Source organism: Prionailurus bengalensis, chromosome D4 (genome assembly GCF_016509475.1).
Source record: "Prionailurus bengalensis isolate Pbe53 chromosome D4, Fcat_Pben_1.1_paternal_pri, whole genome shotgun sequence".
Lineage (NCBI taxonomy): Eukaryota > Metazoa > Chordata > Mammalia > Carnivora > Felidae > Prionailurus > Prionailurus bengalensis.
This window is the reverse complement of record NC_057359.1, coordinates 74,197,309-74,219,113: the sequence shown is the minus strand read 5'-3', so window position 1 is coordinate 74,219,113 and position 21,805 is coordinate 74,197,309. Positions and strand designations below refer to the sequence as shown.

At 52.1% G+C, this 21,805-nt stretch overlaps 1 protein-coding gene across 16 annotated transcripts in view; it reads right to left on the bottom strand.

Annotated features, from left to right (window-relative positions):
* Window positions 1-21,805, bottom strand: part of ZNF618 (zinc finger protein 618) — a 185,899-nt gene that overhangs the window by 54,796 nt on the left and 109,298 nt on the right. For 14 of the 16 annotated variants that reach the window (XM_043566273.1, XM_043566283.1, XM_043566286.1 and 11 more), the window contains exon 3: window positions 11,063-11,322. In XM_043566273.1, coding sequence (XP_043422208.1) covers window positions 11,063-11,322 — 260 coding nt within the window. Of the gene's footprint in view, window positions 1-1,675; window positions 1,772-11,062; window positions 11,323-21,805 lie in introns of all 16 variants that reach the window. The other 2 variants (XM_043566271.1, XM_043566275.1) reach the window with 1 other exon arrangement.

Below are 21,805 nucleotides of genomic sequence, written 5' to 3'. Positions count from 1 at the left end.
TTTAGCCCCGTGATTGGCACACAATGGGGGGGGGGCTCAATAAAGTCAGTGTCCTGCTGTTCTCCTCATCTGTCCCCGAGTAATAATGACCCTGATTCCCCTCCTATGGCTGGCTATGACCCACTCTTCAACAGTTTCTGCCAGTTTCCCTTCAACCAACTGAGAATTTATGGAGCATCTTAAACATGCCCGGCACCGGAGCCCCAGCCGTGAGCGAGAGTGTGAGTGATCGCTGCCCTCTGTCTGCCAAGAAGCAGACAGGCCACTAGGCAAGGGGACGGGCAGGGTGATGGGGTTACCACAGTCAAGTGCAGGATGTGGTGGGCCCAGTGCAGGACCCTAGGTCAGGGGTGTGAACAGAAGAGGCGGAAGGAAAGGGGGATATGGACGAAAGGTGCCCCAGGGAAGGTGGAGTCTCTCCCCAGAGGACTGAGGTCACAGCCTCTGACAAGGAAAGACTTGGTTCAGACTTAACCCGCTTCCAGGTGAGGTCTCTATGCCCCAGCCCTGCCACAGCCCTGGGCCTCAGTTTCTCCAACTTCAGTCAATGACCTAAAGACTTTTTCAAGCTGTGTAATAACTGCAGGCTGCAACGGGTCCCCCCACTTGCCAACCCCCTTGATTCTGTTCACAAGCAGGCCAGGTCCCAACCGGCTTCGTGGGGTTTTCCCTCAACCCACAGAGGGAGCTGAGGATCTGTGCAGCCTTGCTCATGGATCTCAACCCACACAGAGTCACAGCGGGTACGGTCATCAGTCTTACATCCTCGCCTGGCTCCCCAGGGCAGAGCGGGGGCCCTCGCCCAGTGCACTCCTAGGACTGAGTTCAAGGTCCTGCCTGCCTCCTCACCGCCACTCACCCTAAGACCTCAGGCTTCAGGTGCTGTGTCTGCAGAGGGGCTTGGTGTGCAGACAGCTGGAGGGTGAGGCATGAGGCAAGGGCACCAGAGTGGCAGCCCCACTGGGCAGTGGTGCCAGCAAACCTGGGCTCAAATCCTGGCTGACCACATAAGCAGCAAGAGGCCCCGGACAAGTCATGGAAACACTCACGCCTCGGGCTTCCTCTCTGAACACAGGAAAATGGCACCCACCTCGGGGGGCGGCATGAGCAATAATACTGTGGCTACTTAGAGCACAGTACCCAGTACAAAGCCAGCATTCAGTACAGAGAAACTGCTGTGACGATCAGCATTTTCCAAAGTTCTTTACAACCCAACTTCCTGAACGCACCCCGGGAAAGAGAGACCCACAGTCAAGCTGGTGGGAGGCATGGCCGTCTTGGGGAGGTGCAGTGCATGGGAACTTGGGAGAGGTCCTGCACTAACCTGACGGTTTAACCCAAGCTCTTCTAACGCATTTGGCCACAGAACTCCTTTATACCCCTGGCCTGTTTCAGAGTTGCAGCCCATAGCAAGTGTAGTCAGAATGTTCCCAATTTCCCGATTTCCACGTGCTCTGTCGTCCCTCTAACGGCCAAGTCTTCCAGGGCCCCTGGCGGGCTCAGATTTGCTGCCCTGTGGCAGCGACAGGGCGGAGGAGGGCGGCCCCTCACGGCCCTGCAGATGCTATAGCAGGTTCAACTTATCAGGGGTCTGCAGGTGGCGGCTATGTCCAGCCGTGCCCCCACCCTCATGCCGGCCCCAGTCAGGTCCTCCTGCCCCTCAGCCCTCACGTACCAGATGCATATCTCAACGCTTGGTCAAAAATCCAGGTCCCTGAATAGCGGCTTCGCACAGATCCACCGTGGGGGCTGCCTTCGGGCGCTTTTCCATCTGAATTACGTAAGAAATCAGAAAGAGCCCTTAAAGTTGGGGGTGCCTGGAAGGGTGGGGAAGGAGCCAGGTGAGGAGGGGCTCCAAGTCTCAGGTCAGCCAGTCACCTGAGCTCCCGGGGCCTTGGCTTCTCCATCTGAACACGGAAGGGTGACCAAGATCGTGCTGTCTACGTTTTCACTAAAGAACTTGTCCTGGCAGGGGACATCCACACATTCCGCTGAGAGGCTGGCCTATGGCAGAAAGCAGCGGCTACAGGCCCAAATCCCCCCAAAGTTTTGTTTTCTCTATTCTCTGACTTAATATAACATAACATGATTCGCAGTATGGTTATAATGCTTCTCCCCAGAAGCCTTCCAGCAAAATGAGCCTACAGGGAGACCATGCCCCGCGTATGCCGTGGTCTTATGTCCCCCAGCCTTCCGGGGGATTCTCAGCTCAGACCGTCCTGGCCGGATGCCTGACTCTCTGCCAGGTAAGCTTCCTCACTCTGCAGGTTCCCCAGCTACCCTTTTGTCGTCACCATCATGGTCTACTAAATGCCAGGTGCTCTAACACTTTTCATTCGAGCCTCTCTCACGTCTCCACACAGGCTTGGCCTCTGAGCCCAACGCACAGGTGAGGAAGCAGAAGCTGGCCGGGTGTGCGGCGATGTGCCCAGCTCACACAGCCAAAGAGGGCAGGGTGTGGACTCCGTGCCTCGGCACACATCAGCTCAGCTCCCCATCACACATCCAGTAAGACAGGTGATTATCATCCCCATTGTTCAGATGAAGGAAGCGAGGGCTGGAGGGACACATATGGCCAAAGGCTGCCCAGATCGACCTTGATCCAGAACCTATGTGTGTGACCACCACACCTCTGGGAAAGCACCAAAAAGAAATGATGCCTGTTAACATGTACCATTTGCCGACTGCAGTCAGGTCTCATGCCCATCCTCCATCCTTCCAGAAGTCCTCGTGTGGTTGGGACAACTCAATACCCATTTCGGTGATGCACATGAAAATTCTAGGGACCAGATGGCTCACGGTTGGGGCTACCCACAGCTAACGTCTGGCCAGCCTTCAGGCCTCCAGAACCATCCTACTGGCACGACACCAGGTCACCTCCAGACGCCAAGGTGACTCCCCTTCAGTCCCGGGGCTCCCCCCAAGTGCTGCCGGGCAGCAGATCCCGCCCCCACCCCCACCCCGGCGCCATGTCTGGTCCTACCACAGGACCCCTGGCGTCCCCTATCCCCTATCACGGCTGCCAGGAGCAGCTGATAGAGCATGCCAGCACAAGGGAGCCAAGCCTCTACCTCTCCCCAACCCTGCTGTTGCTACTGACACAAGAAGCCACAGGTGCTGAATAATAGCGCCTTTCCAGCATTTTCCAGAAGCACCTGGCAGAAAGCCTGGCTCCTTTCCCGAGAGGATGGGACAGATCAGGTGAGGCCAGCTGAGACCAGAGGGGTCTCATGGGGGTGGGAGTGCCAAGGAACACCCAGCCCTCTTGGTGCCGGGACCCAGCATGAGTTGGGCCCACAGCCTACTGGGGGACAAAGGACCTGGAGAGGTAGTAAATCATGGACAAGTGGGTTTCCTGAGCCTCTCAGGGCTTGGACTCAGACCAAATGTCCTTGGGTCCAGGGTCTTCCAAGCAGAGTACAAATCACCTGGGGATACACGAGCAGTCAGTTTTAAGAGAGTCAATACCCCAATCATCAACTTTCAAATGTATTCTTCCCTAAATTCAATGTGCTGGAGACGTGGCAGTGGCTGGGGAGGCCCCACGCAGCTGGCCCTCCTTCCTACTTCCCTCCTGACCCCACCCTTATGCACTACAAACAAGGTGGTTCCTTCGTCCCCCATCCCACCATGGTGCCCCCCCATGGGGGCTGCCCACCTCAAGGCTCCAAGCAAAGAGGGAATCCCAAATTTAAGAGCAGACCTAGAAAGTGGGTGAAATCTAGGGAGCAACGCCTTCGGTGAATCAGGTGATTCCCAATCCTTCGCTCTTAGCAAAACTGAAGAAGCATCTAATGGGGCTGTCAGCAGAGAAACCATGAACAACAGCGTCTGATGACAGACCCCGTGCAATTTTCAGTACACAATTTGGAAAGAGTTCCAAAAATTGAGTGACGCTCAAAACTCCATCCATCCCTGGTGCCTTATGTATGTGATTAAGCTTTCTAAGTACTTCCGCGCATGGAAACCAAAACAGAGGAGTTAAATGAAAGCTGAATGTTGTCTCGTGCAACAAGAAATACTAACTCACTGGAACAGCAGCCAATTGAAAAAGAAATGAAGCCCCATCCATTTCATTAAGAGGTGCATTTTCAATTAATTGTTTATTTTTACATTTACTGTTTATCTGAATTTGTTTTTGACAAACTGTATACTAATAATAACTCGATCGGGGGGGGGGGATGTTTTAAAAAGTACAGTTTTATGATCCCAACAAAATTTTTAAGAAATTTCTATTTCAATTTATGTACGTCTTGTTGTGGGAGATGACTGTAAAACAGTGATCAATAAAAGACTCTCAAGCATAAAAAATATATTACATTAGGATAAAATCCTGCGAAGGAAGTGGACTGGAAATATGAGTTCAAGAAGAGAAAGGAAAGATGTAAAATTTCTGACTGTTAAAGACGAGCTTGTTCGTATGTTTTTAAAATGGATGATGGCAGATATCAAACCGCAGTGGGTTTGGATTCTCTCGGATACATTTAAAACAATGGTTTCACGGTTATATTTCCAAAATGACACTTTTTTTTTACACAATACTCCAGAAATTATATCCTTTGAAATTATCTAAACTCTGGATAAAAATGTGAGACGTCAACTCAAAAATATGAAAGAATGTACGATTTCTCAAAATTCTTCTGGGAGGTAATGAACAAAAAGAAGCTGGAAAGCCGTTGGCCTTTTTGGTTCCTGTCTCTCCAGATGTAACCCCAGGTATGTCAATGTCCTGAGGCTTCAGCTAATACTGCTGGTATCTGCTTTGCATTTTGGGTCTCCCGCGTAAAAACGCTGTCATACCTATTACTTCACTCTGCCCCCAACAAGTCTACTGGAAAGACAGGCGGATGTCACTACACCCACCGATCGATGAAGACAGTGTGGCTCAGAGACGTTAAGGATCCTGTCCAAGACTCCACAGCGGGGCAGGTCCTGGGTCTCCTGGATTATAGTCCGGGGGCCCTTTCCCACGGGGACGCTCTAACTAGGACCCCTGCCCACCTTGAACCAGCAGATGAAGAGCCAATTGCAGAGATAAGACGTGCCCGGGAGGGCAGCCAGAACTCCCCTACTCTCTGCCCCGCTTCCCTGGTGGCTGTGGCAAAGAGCGGAGTGTTGGTTCTGGCAGGCTCAGGTACAAAGCCCTGCCAACAACCTACTGAAACAGGAAACTATCAGCTGGAGCCACGGAGCGGGACCTGGCACCCCTGCCTGGGTTTGTCACAGACCAAAACCCGTATGGCCGTGTCTGAATGATGGCCTGCTCCTTCCAGAGCCGTGGCTGAGCCGCTGCCTCCTTTGCCTGCGCCTCCTCCCCGGGCAACCCTGCACGTGTGCAAACACCTCTACCCCTTGATGCTCAAAGCTCACTGCCTAGAAACATCCATGTAGTCCCCCATCTGAGCCTTCACTGTGTCTCCTGCATCCCGTCCAGAGATTTCCAGGACAGAACTCTCTCCCTCACAGGCCTATATCCAGTTCTAAACAGTTCCCACAGTCACAGACGCCTTCCTTTTACAGAGCTGAAATCACCTCCTGGTGACGGCCCTGTATCGGTTGGAGCTCAACATTCTAAAGAATGTGTCCGCTCCTTCCCCTCCCCCTCAAATGCTTCAAGTTGTGAATACTTATCCCCCATCATCTCCCCCACACCCCCACTGGCCCTGCCCCCAGTCTCTTCCTCCCCAGGACAAACAGCCCTTAGCTCTTCTTCGGGGCTCCTCCCCACGCCAAGAATGAACTCTCTGGATATAACCTGGTTGGCCCACACCCCGGATCTGAGGAGAGCCCAGCGGGGTGCTTGTTCCCTTCATGGGCTCCTGCACCTGCTGCTCCTCCTGGGCTCCCTCATGTGCAACTTCCCCAGGATTAAGGGCCGATGCTCCCACCCCACAGAGAAGAGCACCCACTGCTTGGTAGTATGTTCTGACCACGCAGATCATGGCATCTGAGCATCCTTATCTCTCAGGAAATGTTCCGGGGACTGAATGTCCCGATTGTTGTAAACTCCGCTTGCCTCCTCTTTACCATCTAGGACAAGAAGGGCAAGCAGGTTTCCACTTCGTATTTTTCAACTCTGGCTGACTGGCAGTGACGTCTTGATGAGCACTGTGTTGAGAAGGATTCTGAAGTGCACTGTTACAGTGTGCAGGGACCAATTAGCCATGCCTGCCACGACTGTGGACCGAGGTGTAACAACGGGAATACCTTGTGTTCAGAATTCTCCATGGTGTTCTTGAAACCTCAAGTGTGGCTCTACCATTCCTCGGGCTGCTGTGCAGAGGTCCGCATGCAGCTTGACAGGTGGAAACGGGAATCTGTTGCCTCACTTCCTTTCACTTCTGGTCTTATCCAATAAAGTCATCAAGTTCAATATTACGATCTCTGCTCTTCTTGCTGAAAACCCCTGAGTTTCCCCACACTGGCTCCAGTGGCAGTGACGTTCTTTCTAAGAGTGAGAGATATCTTTCTCAGCACGGGGAACTTCTGGGCAGCTGGGAACCGGCAGCCGACACTGCAAGCTTGGCAGCCAGCCTCCTGGGCACGGATGCCCCTCCCGATTCTCCCAGCCTGGGAAGCTGCCAAGTGCCACGCACGTGTCCAAGCCCCAGCTCCTCCATGGGAAGTGCCTCAGATGATGTTTGTGTCATTGGGAACACTGTTTGTTTGATGGCAGTTACAGGACCAGTGAGGACCCGGGGGTGGGGACAAGGGGGGATGGAGCTCAGAGGAAAGGCAAACGGGAGGTTCCCGCATGGCACAGCACGGAGTGACCAAACAGGGACACTATTCTATTCGGCTACAGAGGCCGGCTCTGAGCCCCGAGCGCAGCTGAGTGAGCAGGGTGCTCCGGAGGCCCTTGGCTCTGCAGAACCTCATGCTTCTCTGCCAAGTGCCGGGGGAACACGTTAACTCCACGACACCCGGCCACCGGGGCACGGAATGCACACCGTGGCAGGTGCACATTCAAAGGGATGGCTCTAACCAGCATTCTGCCCCTGGCCACATCCCTGAGAGGGCTTTCCCTCCTTGTTTTCCTTCCAGGTGGGAGGGGTTTGCTGTGAGGGGGATGGACCCTTCAGGAAGTGGAAGGAAACATCACTGACTTGCTGTGTGGCCCAGGGCAACTCTTCCTTTCTGTAGAATTGTTTGCCCCTCTATAAAATGAGGGGATAAGGGGGGTCAAATCTATGGCACGTATACCCCACTGACCATCTCCACGTCCATGGCAGACATCAATAATCAATCATGCCACCCTTTAGAATGGTGAACACGGGACTCCTTATAAACAGCAGCAATTACTTGGCCCACAAGACAAAATCTAGTTGTTGTCTTGAGATGAGATGAATTCAAAAAGCTCAATTCTAACTATTTGATTTTTTTTTAATGCTTTTCTTTCCTGGCACTGAGGCCAAACCAGATTTCTCTGAGCCTGACCGTCGGTAGAAACTACACCCTCGAGGAGGAAGGTCTGCCTTGATGGATGCGAGATGAGCCTCCGTAACGAGCAGGAAGTGCTCCCAGGCCCTGCGACAGTACAGGCTCCAAAATGGCGGCTCCACTCCTGACTTGCGGGAGTGGCTTTATTCCTTTTTCTCTTTTTTACTCCTCTGACTTGTGACTTTACTCCTTTTTCGTGAAGAGTTTTCCAAAAGCAGGTTACTTAGAAATGTCCCTGGATTCTAGGGAGGGAGGACTAGAAGGGGCCCCAGGGATAGGACAGATTGCCCTGTCCAGTCCTCAGATGAGAAAATTGAGACTCAAATTAGACGCTCAGTTAGAGCCCATGTCTTCTGACACCTCATCCAGTGCCAGCCTTTTTCCCCACCCCACTTTTTTTCCTCTACACCACACTGGCTTATTTCTTAGGCTTTAGAAAAAAGCAGAAACTATTACCACTTTTCCCCCTTGAAGTGGTACTTCAAAGAGGTACTCTTCCCCCTTGAAGAGTCACGCTAATACTACTGATAATAATAGCAAATCATTTACGAAGTACAATGCTGAGTGCTTTATGTACATCATCATATTGAATCTTCACGGAACCCAGGAATTTGCAATTGTGAGAACTGAGGCACAGAGAGGTCAAGTAGCCTGCCTGAGGTCCAACAGCTATTACAGCAGAGAGCCCGGATTCACTTCCAGACTGAAGACCCAAAGTCATTCTCTCTGCACAGTGCTGTCCTCCTCCACCGCCTCTTTTGATTTGCACACCCATGAGGTGGGCAGGACAGGGAGCATGCCTCACTGGATAGAAGAGTACACTAAGGCACAGCAAGGCCAAGGACCCTGCTGCTGAGCAGCCGCTGAGTTGGAAATCACCATCAGAGGCTGGCACGAGGCCGTGGGGCCTCTTGCTGTGCAGGCAGCTGGCCCAGGGAGGACTCCTCCCAACACTTGCCTAGCATGGCTGCTATAGGCCTTCCCCACCAAATCCTGGCTGCTGGCTCCAGCCCAAGATTCAGATACAACTACCCTTCACTGGCCATCTCCAGGTGAAGACATATATATATATATCTACTGGGCCCCATGAGTCTCAAAACACACACCCCAAAGTGAGGAAGGGCACACCCTCTCTTGGGGTAGCTAACACTAGTGGCTAACATTGGCCTTGGCTCTGGGAGAGTGAATACTGAGGGAAGAACGAAAGACATGGGCTCCTAATAAGCCCCTTCTTCCACTGGGCACTGAGCTAAGTTACTCCTGCTCTTCACCAAATACTTCTGGTTCATTCCAATTCTGTCATGAGGGATGATGGCATTTCCCGGCCACCTGAGATTGGGAGGGGCCATGTGACTAATGAGGCCAATGACAGGGAGAGAACTTAACTTTTCTCCTTTCTGGGCTGTAGCAGGTAATAGCTAGTGTGAATCTCTCCAGAGCTTTCTCTCCCTCTGTCCCTTGGCTGGCAGCATTTCATACAATAGCTGCTTTTAGCCTGGGTCCAGAGCAGAGCCCCCAGATGACCCACAATGGGCACGTAATATGACTTAAGAAATAAACCTTTGTGGTTTTGAGCTATAAGATCTCTTCACTCTCAGGCTCGTTTGTTACGGAGGCATAACTTAGCCCCATCCTGACAGTTATGGCCCCAGTGTCAATACTGCTCCCTAGAAGCCAGTCCCTACTAGGCATTGTGGGGTGGGAGCAGGGAGCACAGAGGCACGGGTCAGAAAAGTCTAGGGGCTCCTAGTCTCATGGCAGAGGTAGGCACAGGCAAGGCCCCTCTAATTTAAAATAGATAATGGGAAAGCCGCCTGGGTGGCTCAGTCGGTTAAGCATCCGACGTGATCTCGGCTCAGGTCATGATGTCTTAGGTTTGTGGATTCGAGCTCCGTGTCAGGCTCTTCACTGACAGAGCAGAGCCTGCTTGGCATTCTGTCTCCACCTCTCTCTCTCTCAAAATAAGTAAATATACTTAAAAAAATTTTTTTTAATAAATAACGGGAAGTACTCACATGAGGGGTAGGGTATCAACGGAACTCTGACCAGAAGAGATTAAAGAAAGCTTCTGGAAGGTGGCGGCACAGGAGCCGGCCTTCAAAGATGGGCTGGATTTGGGCATGTGGAAATGGACAAAGGCTTTCCAGGGAGAGGGAACGGTATGAGCAAAGGGCAAGAAATGCTGCATAAAGGCAGAGTGTGCTAGAACGAAAGGTCCAAAAAGATCATAAATAGGAGAGGGATCAGGTTACAGAGGATCTCGATACGATGGCCTTGACCTGACACAGTGGAGTGGGAAACCCCAAGTTTATTAGCAGGGAGTGACATGGTCACTGATTTGTTTTTGCCAAGGCCCCTGGCAGCCAGAGTAGAGGGCAGGTGAGGGCAGAAAGACACACAGGCATGGCTGTCAGTGGGATGCCGCAACGACCCAGATGGGGCTGACAGGGTCACAAGGAACCGCAGAGAACAGCCGGGAAAGGGAACATGAGGTTGAGCCTCGGCAGCTGGGAAGAAAAGGCAACAGGACTTGAGCATAAACTTGGGGACACGCAACAGGGGAATCTCTGCACAAGGCCCTGTGTGCCAGACATGGGACGTGAGCCAGAAGTCAGGAGGAAGTGAGCCAGAGCTGGACCAGGAAGGACAGGCAGAGGGGAGGGGGGGGGCAGCAGCGTCTAAGAACACACTGAGCACGGGAAACGTGGAGCAGCTCGGATGAGAAGGGAAGTCTGGGAACAGGCGAGACAAGTACTCCATGGCAGGCGAGGCATGCGGACTTCACAGACCAGGGTTTGCAAACCTGTGGTCTCGGAGTGACTCTGACCCACAGACAGGTTTGTTTTGCTTGGCAGATTTCAAAAGTCAGATTAGTTGCCAACATTTAAAGCCAAAAGAATTCACCTCAGATTTCTCACTTCTGGCGTGTGGCACGTCTACACTGAGCCCGTCTCCCACCCAGTTCCGGCAGCAGCTGAGGACCGAGCCCCTCTGTGTGTGTTTTGGGGGAGGCCTTGCGGGCATCTGGGTCTGTGAGCCCCACCGGGTGCAGGTGGCCCTGAGGGGAATCCCCTGGCTCCTGCTGGGAAGTGAGGGGGGAGAGAGAATTTCTAAGAAATTCATTTCCACAGAGCTCCTCTGAACCTGACCCAGACCAGAAAAGACAGGGGAAGGTGCCAGTCTGTCATGAGTCCGGTCCCGAGGGGGCCTGTTCCAAGCAGGACGTGCACTGGGAGCTGCTTGCAAGAGCCCGCGGTGAAGCCAAGGAGAAAATAAATGCAGACAGGCATTTAGGACAACGAGCAACGTGGTGGTGCTAGACCTACCTGGGGCACGGGAGCCCCACGCCATGAGGGATCTGCCACACCTACAGAAAGTTCCGGGCATCTGACCCGAGCAAGTCTTAAAGCACGGATAGGGCTCTGCATGTCAGGGAAGGAAAGAAGAGGTCCAGACTACAACTGTCCAAGCAAGAGGCAGGTCTAAGGAGCCTACGTCCTTCCCCAAGGGCAAAGCAGAGCCACCTAAGGTTCTCTCAGCCACGGACAGGCAGGACTGTTCTCTCCAGGACTCTGACCCCACACCCAGGTCCCAGCCCTGACCCTCACGGAGAGGCACTCACCGAGGGTCTGCTGGTTACGAACGCCACCGATCACCACGCAGATCTCGGCGGGCACGTCGCCTGGCCCGTCCTTGCTGACCACCTTCTTCTCCTCCTTGGCCTCCCCCTGCCAGATCACCTCCTGGATGTAGTCATCAGGTAGCTCTGTCTTCACCTTCACCTCCGTCATCGTTCCCTGCTCGGCACTCAGGGAGGCCTCGGCCGGTGCGGGCTCGGGCCCCTCCACCTTGGTGCTCTTCTGGCTGCGCTTCAAGCGCTCCCTGGGAAAGAAGAGAGTCTGTTCAGCGTGGACTCCATGCCAGCCCCCAGACCTATCTGGGAGCCCACCAGCCCAGGGGGTTGCAAAATGTTTAGTGACAGACCCATTTCTCCGCGAATCTCACCTTGAAGCACCGGCACCCATGGCGGCCCCTATGGGTCCTCCAGGGAACCCCAGGGCTCCGAGGAACACCGTTTGAAAATCAGTGGGCTAGTATGGCTCCAACGCCACTCATTTTACAGATCTAAAGAGGTCTAAATGTGCCCAGTAACTCCTGTAACTGGGGTTAGAAAAGACCTACGAGGGCAGCTACGGGTGGTTGAAATCAGTTCTTCTCCAGGTTTGATACGCACATCAATCAGCTGAGAATCTTGGTAAAATGCAGATTCTGGTTCAGCAGATCTGGGGTTTAGCCTAAAACTCTGCTTTTCTTGCTTGCTTGCTTTCTCTCTCTCTTTCTTCTTTTCTCTTTCTTTCTTTCTTTCTTTCTTTCTTTCTTTCTTTCTTTCATGTTTATTTATTGTTGAGAGGGAGAGAAGAGCATGAGCAGGGGAGGGATGGAGAGAGAGAGAGAGAGAGAGAGAGAGAGAGAGAGAGAGAGAGAAACCCAAGCAGGCTCCGAGCTGACAGCAAAGAACCTGACACGGGGCTCAATCTCACAAACCGTGAGCCAGGCATCCTGAGATTCTGCTTTTCTACCAAGCGTGCAGCAAGGCCGATGCTGCTGGTCTTCGACCTGCACTTTGGACAGCAAGGGTTTAAGTGGCTTGATGGGTACAAAGTGCCCAGTGCTGTTCCCTTCCCTCCTTGGCGGAAGGGCTGAAGATTCATCCAAGCCCCTCCCTGTTCCATCTCACGGACGGGAGACTACAAGCCAAAAGCCTCACTCAGACCTTACCATTCTGGCTTCCACGTGGCTCTGCAAATACCAGAAAACATTCTCAAGGTAATGAGCTCAATATTGAGGTGGGCAGGGAGGGCACAGACCACCGAACCTCCTTTATGGGGGGGGGCACACTGTGGCCCAGAGCACAACTGGGACTTGCCCAGGGCCACACACAAGACACCTGGCAGGCCAAGGCATGAAGCCTTGACATCTCTTGAACAGAGCGGTTCAACGTGACTCTCTGTGTTATCATAAGGGGGAGCCTTCTGGTAAGGGGATCATCACGATCACTCCCACCTCTGAGGTACTGAGGCCAAGATGTGCCACACTGGGAGATCACATCATGTGCCAGCCCAGGGATGCCACCCTGTCACATCCGGCCCTCTCCACTGCTTCAGAGAAGCTTCTGGACTGAACTTGAAGGCCCACACTTGAAGCACACTCAGGCAAGCCCACTAGTATGCCAACCGAGCTTCGTGGAGGTGCCAGGCTGGGAGGCAGGGACCCGGGTTCTGACCCTGGATCTGAAGTGGGCTTGTTGTAGGACTTTGGACAAGACTTTTCTCTTCTCTGGGCTTCAACAGCTCCATCTGTCACAGGAGCATGAGTTTTTATCACATTCACTGTCCCTCCCAGCTCTGAACTTTCTCTCAGGTTGGTGACTGAGCAAAGAGAGGAGGAGGGTCCCAGCTAATGAGGAGGGGACAGCAAAAGGCCACTGGGGAGGTCCTAGTATGGACTGAACTGTGTCCCTGACCTGCCCAATTTGTATGGTGAAATCTTTTTTTTTTTTAATGTTTATTTATTCTTGAGAAAGACAGAGAGAGAAAGAGAGAGCAGGGGCGGGGCAGAGAGAGAGAGAGAGACAGAGACAGAGACAGAATTTGAAGCGGGCTCCAGGCTCCGAGCTGTCAGCACAGAGCCCAACATGGGGCTTGAACCCACGAACTGCGAGATCATGACCTGAGCCAAAGTCGGACACTTAACTGACTGAGCCACCCAGGCGCCCCTGTATGGTGAACTCTTAATCCCCAACACAACTACAGCTGGACACAGGGTCTTTAAGAGATAATTAAGGTTAATAAATAAAGTTATAGGGACCTAATCTGACAGAACGGGAAGAGAAATCTCTGTCTCCCCACCACGTGAGGACACAGAGAGAAGGTAGCTGTCTATAAGCCAGGAAGAGGGTTCTCACCAGAACCCAACTGTGCTGGCACTGTGATCTCAGACTTCCACTCTTCAGGACCGTGTGACAATATATTTCTGTTGTCCAAGCCACCCGGTCTGTGGTCTTCTGTAATGGCAGCTCGAGCTGACTACTGCTCAGGACTCAGATGGACCAAGCCAGAGTGAAAAGGTAGGCTGGGAGTGGCCCGGGTGACTCAGTCAGTTGGGCGTCTGAGTCTTGATTTCAGTTCAAGTCATGATCTCCTGGTTTGTGTTCAAGCCCCGCATCGGGCTCTGCGCTGATGGCACAGAGCCTGCTTGGGATTCTCTGCCTCTCTCTGCTCGCTCTCTGTCTCTCTCAAAAATAAATAAATGTTAGAAAGAAAATGTCTTAAAAAAAGGCAGGCTTGTGGGGAACGAGCCAGGAGCCAGGGCTGTCCGGTCAGGCACCTCCTTGCTGTGTGACTTGAGCCACCAGCTGCCCAACCTCCACGCCCCAGTTTTCCCATCTGCAAAATGGAGCTAACAGGATTGGCAGGCAGATTTCAATCCATTAACAAAACACTCAGCACAGTGGCTGGCCTGTAACAGCTATCAAGACATGGTCATCATTACTATTCTTAATAATGACGAACTGTTAACGGCATCCTTAGCACTCAGTGGGCCCAGTGACGCCTCCTCCCGGCGTGTGCCACATCAGGGCCACCATACACTCTTTGGGTTCTTACCCTTCTCTGCATCAGGAAACATAGATCGGGATGGTTCGATCGCCTCAGTGTTCATTTCTTTTACTTACTGAAGAAACACTGAAGTTGCTTTTTATGTGCCGGGACTGTTCTAATATACGGACTCTTTTCATGTCTTTCATCTCGGTTAACAAATGGTGAAGAAGTCCTGGGATTATCTCTGCTTTACAGATGAGGAAACAGAGGCACTGAGAAAAGTGACCTGATCCAAGTTACACGGGTAGTAAGACATGAAACCAAAATTAGACGTAGGCATCTTGGGTCTTAGCCACGGTGCGCTGAGACTCGGGGAGAAACCTACAGAGGGAAGCCTGCCCATCTGCCTCTGGCAGCTCCCACACCACCCACTCTTTGACCTTCTGCATCTAGAACAGTCCAAACCGTGGTGCTAGTGGGTAAGCCAGAGGAAGGCAGACTGCCTGACTTTTCTGGCTGCTGCTTCCTCCAAGGGGGTATCTTGAACCAGAGCCCTCTTGCTGAGGACCAGTGCCCCTGGGAAGGGATAAGCCTACCCACTCCCTGCTGTGTTTAAGAGTCATCACAGGACAAGGGCACCTGGGTGGCTCCGTCGGCTAAGCATCCAACTTCAGCTCAGATCATGAGATCATGATTTCACAGTTTGTGGATCTGAGCCCTGCGTCGGGCTCTTTGCTGACAGCACAGAGCCTGGAGCCTGGTTCGGATTCTGCGTCTCCCTCTCTCTCTGCCCCTCCCCCGTTTGTACTCGATCTGGGTCTTTCAAAAATAAATAAATGTTAAAAAAAAAAAAAAAGTCATCACAGGACAAAAAAGCCTCTTAGTTCAGTGAGGCCCCAGGAGCCACGGGAGCCGCAGGTCTAAGAAGTGACCAGGGAATAGCTATGGCTTCAGGAAGGGAGGACAGTCTGCAGCCAGCCACAACAGAAGGGGATGTCCTGGGAGCGAGGTCTCCCTGGTGCTGGGGCACCAGAGCAGAGGCGGGCAGAGAGCCTGGCAGGAACCCCATGTGACGAACTAAGATGGGAGGTTCTGAAGCTGGATGGTCCCACGGCCAATTTTGGAACCGCCACCACCAAGCTGTGGGTTCCTGCACAAGTGACTCCAATCCCCTAAGCCTCAGTCTTCACATCCATACGATGGGGATAAACACAGCACCAACCTCACAGCGCTGTGAGGCAGAGACAAGGCAATGTCTGCAAGGTGGCCCCGGTGGAGATGTCCTACACATATCTATGGTCTTATGTAGGGGTGCAGGGGAGGGAAGCATGCAGAGGACACAGGGGAAGGGTCTTACATGGCACAGACGTGCAGGGGCTGTGGAGGTAAATCAACAGGGGTTTAAATCCCATCACCATCACATCCCAGCTGGTGACCCTGAGTGAGCCCCTGACCCTCTCTGAGCCTGTTTCCACATAAGTGATGTGGGGAGCCCCATATCTGCTCAAAAGGTATTGTGAAGATCAACCACAAAAATGTAAATCCAGGACCTCATCTAGAGTGACTCATACAGCAGAGGTGATCATGCCCATGGGAACCGGTGACAGCTGCTGAAGTCGCTGCTCCCTGACAGAGACGGACCACGGGGATGCTAACCACCAATCCTGCTGGCTCACTGGGCACAGGGGTGGAGCTCGGGGACCCTGTCTGAACCCGAATGACAGCCCGGCAAGAACAAAGCCCACGGGTCTCAGGGGGGCTGCTAGGCAGGCTGGTAGCTGAGGATTCCCTCTGGCTTGGCCCTGGCTGGTCCTGAACCTGCCTGCACAAAGGGTTAAGCCCCAAGCACAGTGCAGATGTGTTCCCCAGGACAGCAAAGAGGCCCAGTGGAGATGAAGGGTCCAACCTGCTTGTGCTCCCCACAACTGAGGTCACGGAGAGGGAACAGAACAGACCCTCCCCCTGAAATACCCTCAATTCACTGCCGACACGTGGAAGCTCAGCCTGAGAACTACGAATGCTTGTCCACCCACCCAAAAGACTCAGTGTCCTTTCCTGCTCTCAGGCACCCCTGCCAGCATCAGGACGTCCTGGTGGGAGGGAGGAGTTGCTGGAATCAGACAGGCTGGGCACTCACACGCCCTGTGACCTCGGGCTGGGCTCCCCCTCTGAACCTCAGTTTCCTTGTCTGTTAAAGAGGGACCATGATCCTTGCCAATGTGGGGGTGAGAGATGAGCCGGGGAGCTGGGGCAAAGTAGATTTCCATATATGGCACCTGCCATGATGATGACATCACTGATTCATGAGGACATCCTCACCTCTGGGAGGCCTTTCTTATCTGCTGGAAGTGGAGTCAGACCCCCTTTCTGAACGCCCATCCGCCCCCACACAGGAGACTCTTACTCTGCGAGCTACATGAGCTATCCTGTCCCCGAAAAGGCACTCCCTTAAATGGGATATCCCTGAGCCCTGGAGGTACCAAGGACACTGGCAACTTCTCCCGGCTCCATGCTGTAGATTTACAAGCCCAAATGTTGCTTTTCTCGGGTGCTTTGCATTTAATTAGGTGTCCTAATAACAATGGAATCACCGAAGTACTTATATCACTTTGAATTAGTGGTGTAGCATCTTCTAACTTCTTTAAAAAATTTTTTTTCATATATCATTTTTTAAAATAGAGCTCATTATTTTAATTATATCCATTTAAATGTACAGTGGAGCCCTTGGATATTCTCAGCACGAATCATTAGGTATATTAGTGAAAAAGCACTCGGAATCTATCTACATGCTGACACTCCATAATCTATTCTATTTGTGTCGCTGTAAAATAGATTTATATATAGATAACTACAAAATAGTTGCTCAAGATATGCTATGAATTTTATATTTAACCTGAGTCACACTTCAACATAAAATCTAAAGTCAGGCACTAAAAGGATATTTCTCGGTAAGAATATACCGTCTGTGGTCACTGGTTACTGCTCATGCCAGAAGGCCAAGAGAGAAGCCAGACCAAGTGGCCTCCTTGCCCCCTAAGAACGGTGACCCCTCATTAGAGCAATGGTTCTCAAAGTGTGTTCCTTGGAGGCTTAAGGGTTCCACAGCAATGGTCCAGAGGACTGAATGAGGCCTGAATGAAAAGAGTGGTGTTGAGTGGGGCTCCACGACCCCTACTCTCTCTTTGATTTTAGCCTGATGTACTACATATACGTGCTTCTTTCTCTCTGTAGTGGGGTAAATGGTGCCCTCCCCCCCCCCCCCCACCTAAGATATGCCCACATCTTAATCTCCAGAACCTATGAATGTGACCTGACTTGGAAAAAGCCTCTTTGCAGATGGATGTATTTAATTTTAGGACTTTAAGACGGGATCATTGTGAATTACCTTAGGTGGACCCTAAATGCAAGGACCAATGTCCTTGTAAGACAGACAGACAGAAGGGACAGTGCAGACAAGAGAAGGCAACATGACCACCAAGGCAGAGATTAGAGAAATGCAGCCACAGGTCGAGGAAGGCTACAGACACGAGAGCTGCAAGAGACAAAGAACAGATTGTCCCCTGGAGCCTCCAAAAGTGTGAGAGAACAAGCTTCTGTTTTAAGCTCCCCAGCTTGTGGTAATTTGTTACAGCAGCCGCAGGAGACTAATACCCTCCCTGTGTTAGAGTCTGAAGAACCCGCTCCACTGCAATTAAGTCTGCAAACCACCGCCCTCCACCACCCTCAGCCTTCTTCTGCTTGGTTCTTACTCATCCCCAGCGCCGCGTGCGGCCGGTCCAATGTGCCCGCAGAGCCTGCCTGGGAAAGTTTCAGAAACAAATCTCTTCCTCTGGGTTTTGCCAGATGGCTCTTCAAGTGCTTGGGCCCGCCCCTCCCCATCTGGCATCCACAAGAGCCCTGCAGCCAGATGCAGACACTGAAGCACAGAACGAGGCCCAGCCCCGGCACCGCTGCCCCGTGCGCGGCAGCAACTCAATCCACACTGTGAATGAAGGGCATGCGCGAGGTCACGCACCTTCCAGTGACCAGAAACAATTTTCCCGACTCCTATCCCGGTGCTGTTCCCACTAAACCCTGCATCAGTGGATGGGGGACCCAAAGGCCATGCCATTTCTGGCCGTGTGGGAGGAGGAGTTTCAGATGACGTCATGTGCCCAGGAGTCAGACAACTTTGCTTGCTTGCGGGTATAATTTCTTCATCATTCCACCAAAAATGCTAATGCCTGAAGCTCTGCCAGGTCACGGTACTTAGGAGGGATCCTCAGCACACCGGAGATCAGTCCTACCCCTGCCTGATTCGGTTTTCCCACCTGCATGACGAGGGACTTGGAATATAAGGCAGCGGTAGAGGCTGGACCTCCACCCAGCAGGGTCAGGGTCTCCTCGCACAGGGCGGGGAGCAGTGAATCCGTGTGCCCTGAGGCTCTGCCTGAGGACCACCCACCTCCTGCAAAGGCTACTGCCTCTTCACTCTGGCACTTGAGCCACCGGAAACAATGTTAAGGGTGGTGGGGGAGGGGGCGGATCTCTAATCAGTGTGTAAATAATGACTTAGTTAACTCCCTCTAGAATAAAACTTCATTAAAAGACTCCGCTCATTAGGAATGAGGGTTAAGTAGCCTCAAGCTGAGCTTAAACACACTCTCCACAAATGCACGGGGTGTTAAAAGAATTAATGCACATCCAGCCATGACTTCAGGGTCACCATTAACCCTGATGCACGGGCTGACCTCTGACCAAGTCCTCCTGCGCTACCCAAGTGCCTACCTACCAATGATCTAAGAGCAAAGGATTCTTCCTATTCGGGAGTCAGCAGGGCCCTCCTTGGCAATGCTTCCAAGTCCAATGAGGCTTCTGCCTCCCCCGTTCCACCAGGGCTGTTCTTCCCAAGGCCCCTGGTGACCTCCATGCTCCTAGAGCCTATAGTCCCTTCCCGTCCTCAGCGACCTTGTCCTCTATCAGTAGTCCTGGACGAGCTCCTCCCTCTCTCCTCTGTCCAGCTCTTTGTTCCCTTTGGCTCTGTGCTCGCCTGGTGGGCCCCTCCTCTATCTTCTGCTAATTCCTCTTCACCAGCCCAACCCTTATATACTGACATGCCCCAAGGATCAGTTCTAGAACCTCTTCCATCTTTATCCACACTCACTCCCTAAAGTGATCTCATCCAGACTCATGTTTTTAAATATTAACAATGCGATGATGAATTTCGAATTCTGTCTCCAGCTTGGACTTCCCCCCACACTCCAGACCTGCACACACAAAACTGCCTGCTGGACACCTCCTCCTGGATGCCCCATAGGGACCCATATTTAACAGGCCCCAACTGAGCTGTTGTAACATACCTCCCCCCAAGTCAAGACAACTATCCTTCTGACTCCCATCCCACTACAGCTTGCAGTCCACGATGCCACCGTCAAATAACTGCAGACTTTATTTCAGTTAGTAGCAATTACATCCCTCCAGCTTCTCGGGCCCCGGCTCTGGAACTAACCTGTTCCCTCTCTCTCACTGCGTACTAATGAATCTACTGGCAGATCCTGTCAACTCCCCCTTTAAGGTATGTCCAGAACCTGGCTACTCTTTCCCAGCACCTGACCACCCCCTGGTCCCAGCTGCCTTCCCCTGCCTCCTGTCTTGCTGCCATAACCACACACAACCACACCCCCATACCTCACAGCCGGTCTCCTGCTCCTACCCCTGCCCAACGCCCCGATGTCGACATTCAACATAGCTGCCAAGGTGGCCCCGTCCAAACAAGCCAGGTGATGCCACCTCTAGGCCCAAAACCCACTGTGGTTCCACATCTCAGCCAGAATAACAGCCAGAGCCCTCCTCCCAACCCTCAGGGCTCCCTGCGACATGCTCCAAGCGCCCACTGGCCTCATCTGCTAACACACCCCCCTTGCTGGCCACACCGGACTCCCTGCTCTTCTCTGAGCACGCGGGGCCTCCAGTTTTGTTGAGATATTGCTAACATAGAAGACATGAAAGTCTAAGGTGCACCAAGTGATGATCTGTACTGCAAGATGACACCTGCTCTTGAGGCTGCAGGGCCCAAGATGGGGCGCTGGGCTCCCCAGTGGCTGCTCTCTCTGACATCCATCAGGGAGCCTGCAGCCTCAGCCCTGTGGTTTCTGAGAGTGCCCCCTCTGCTTCTAAACGGCTCCTGCTCTGAATGTGCTCTCTGATTCCACGTGCTTGGGAGAGACCTCCAGGGGTAAGGGCTCTACCCCACTGCCATTTTGTATCCCCGTGCCCGGCTCCCAGCAGATGACAGCTAATGTCTGCTGAACGACACAAGCAGACAATCACCGGAGATAGATACGCCAGCGTGAAGGTGGAGGTGAGAACGGCAACGGTACCATAATGAGGGAGTGAGGACCCCTCATTAAGGGCCCCTGTGGCGTACTGGGTGGCTGTGACATGCCAGGCATGGTGCTTCACACCGGATCCATGCACCATGCCACTGATGCCAGGCATATCACAACGCCTAACAGGCTGGGTAGTTTTGCTTTAAGATAAGAAAACTGAGAATCAGAGAAACAGAGTGACTTTTTCATGGCCACACAGCTTCCTAGTGACAGAATGGGATTCAATCAGATCTGCCCAACTCTAACGCCTGGGCTTTGAATCACTTGGAGGACTTCTGTTTCTCTTCTCAAAAGAAGAGACGACTAAAAACAACGACAACAAAACACCTGTTGAATGAATGAACAAATTAACGACTGATGGACCAGAAATTCCAAGAGACGAGTACATCCCCTCATCTCCTACTGTATCCTCAGCATCCGGACAGACAGGGGCACATGCTAAGATGCTTCAAACAGCAACATAGAAACGCGATAAAATTAAGGAACGAGGAGTGCCACGTCTGCCACAGAGAAATGTGCTTGGGCTTTTTGTTCACTGTTGACCTCTAACTCTCCTTGAAGTCTTCTAAAATGGATGCTGTTCAGATACGGCCTTTGGACACAGGGTCTCCTGCTTTCAGTGACAAGGACAGGAATCGCAACCAGGTTAGAGACTGTGGCTTCCACCAGCCAGGAAGGACCAAGAAAGAGACCCCTAGAGCAAAACCCCAGTTTCCACAAACCCTGATAACGAGGCCCGTGTGTTTACTATTCCACCCGTGTTTCAAATCTTCACATCGCCCATGCCTTAATAACCCTCAGAATTATCTGTGCTTCCATTTGTCATGTATCACTGATATATTTTAATAAATAGTCAAGCAGAAAAGATTAGATTAATAGATTAAAACTATTAACCTATTAAACAACTCTTAACAGTCTAGAAATTCAAAATAACCTACAATGCATAAATATATCATTAGTTTGAGATAATTCGTAGGCACTTAATTTTCTTCAATGTATGTTGTCAGTCAGCCACGACGCTGGGTAATACTGCAGTTCCGAAAGACAGCATGAAGATTTAAATATTAAGAGTTAATTCCCTGGTTAATTTAAACCTAAAATAGAGAAAAGCAGGAGTCTTGAGCAATGCTGTCAAGTCACCAACTCCGACATTTAGCAGGATGGGGCCCTCCGGGGACAGCTGGGAGCTTCTTTTACGGGTGTCATGGCACAGGGAAGGTTGGCCCAGGTCATTAAAAAGAATTACTGCTAACAGCATTTTAAAGAGACACGCTGCATTCCTCGTCCAATGGGTGTAGCGATGGTACAATTCGGAACCGTGAGGAAGGTGCACTGCTCTCCCAAGACTCACCTTTCTGAGTTTCTCCTCACCCAACTGTCGGGGACACTGCAGACTCA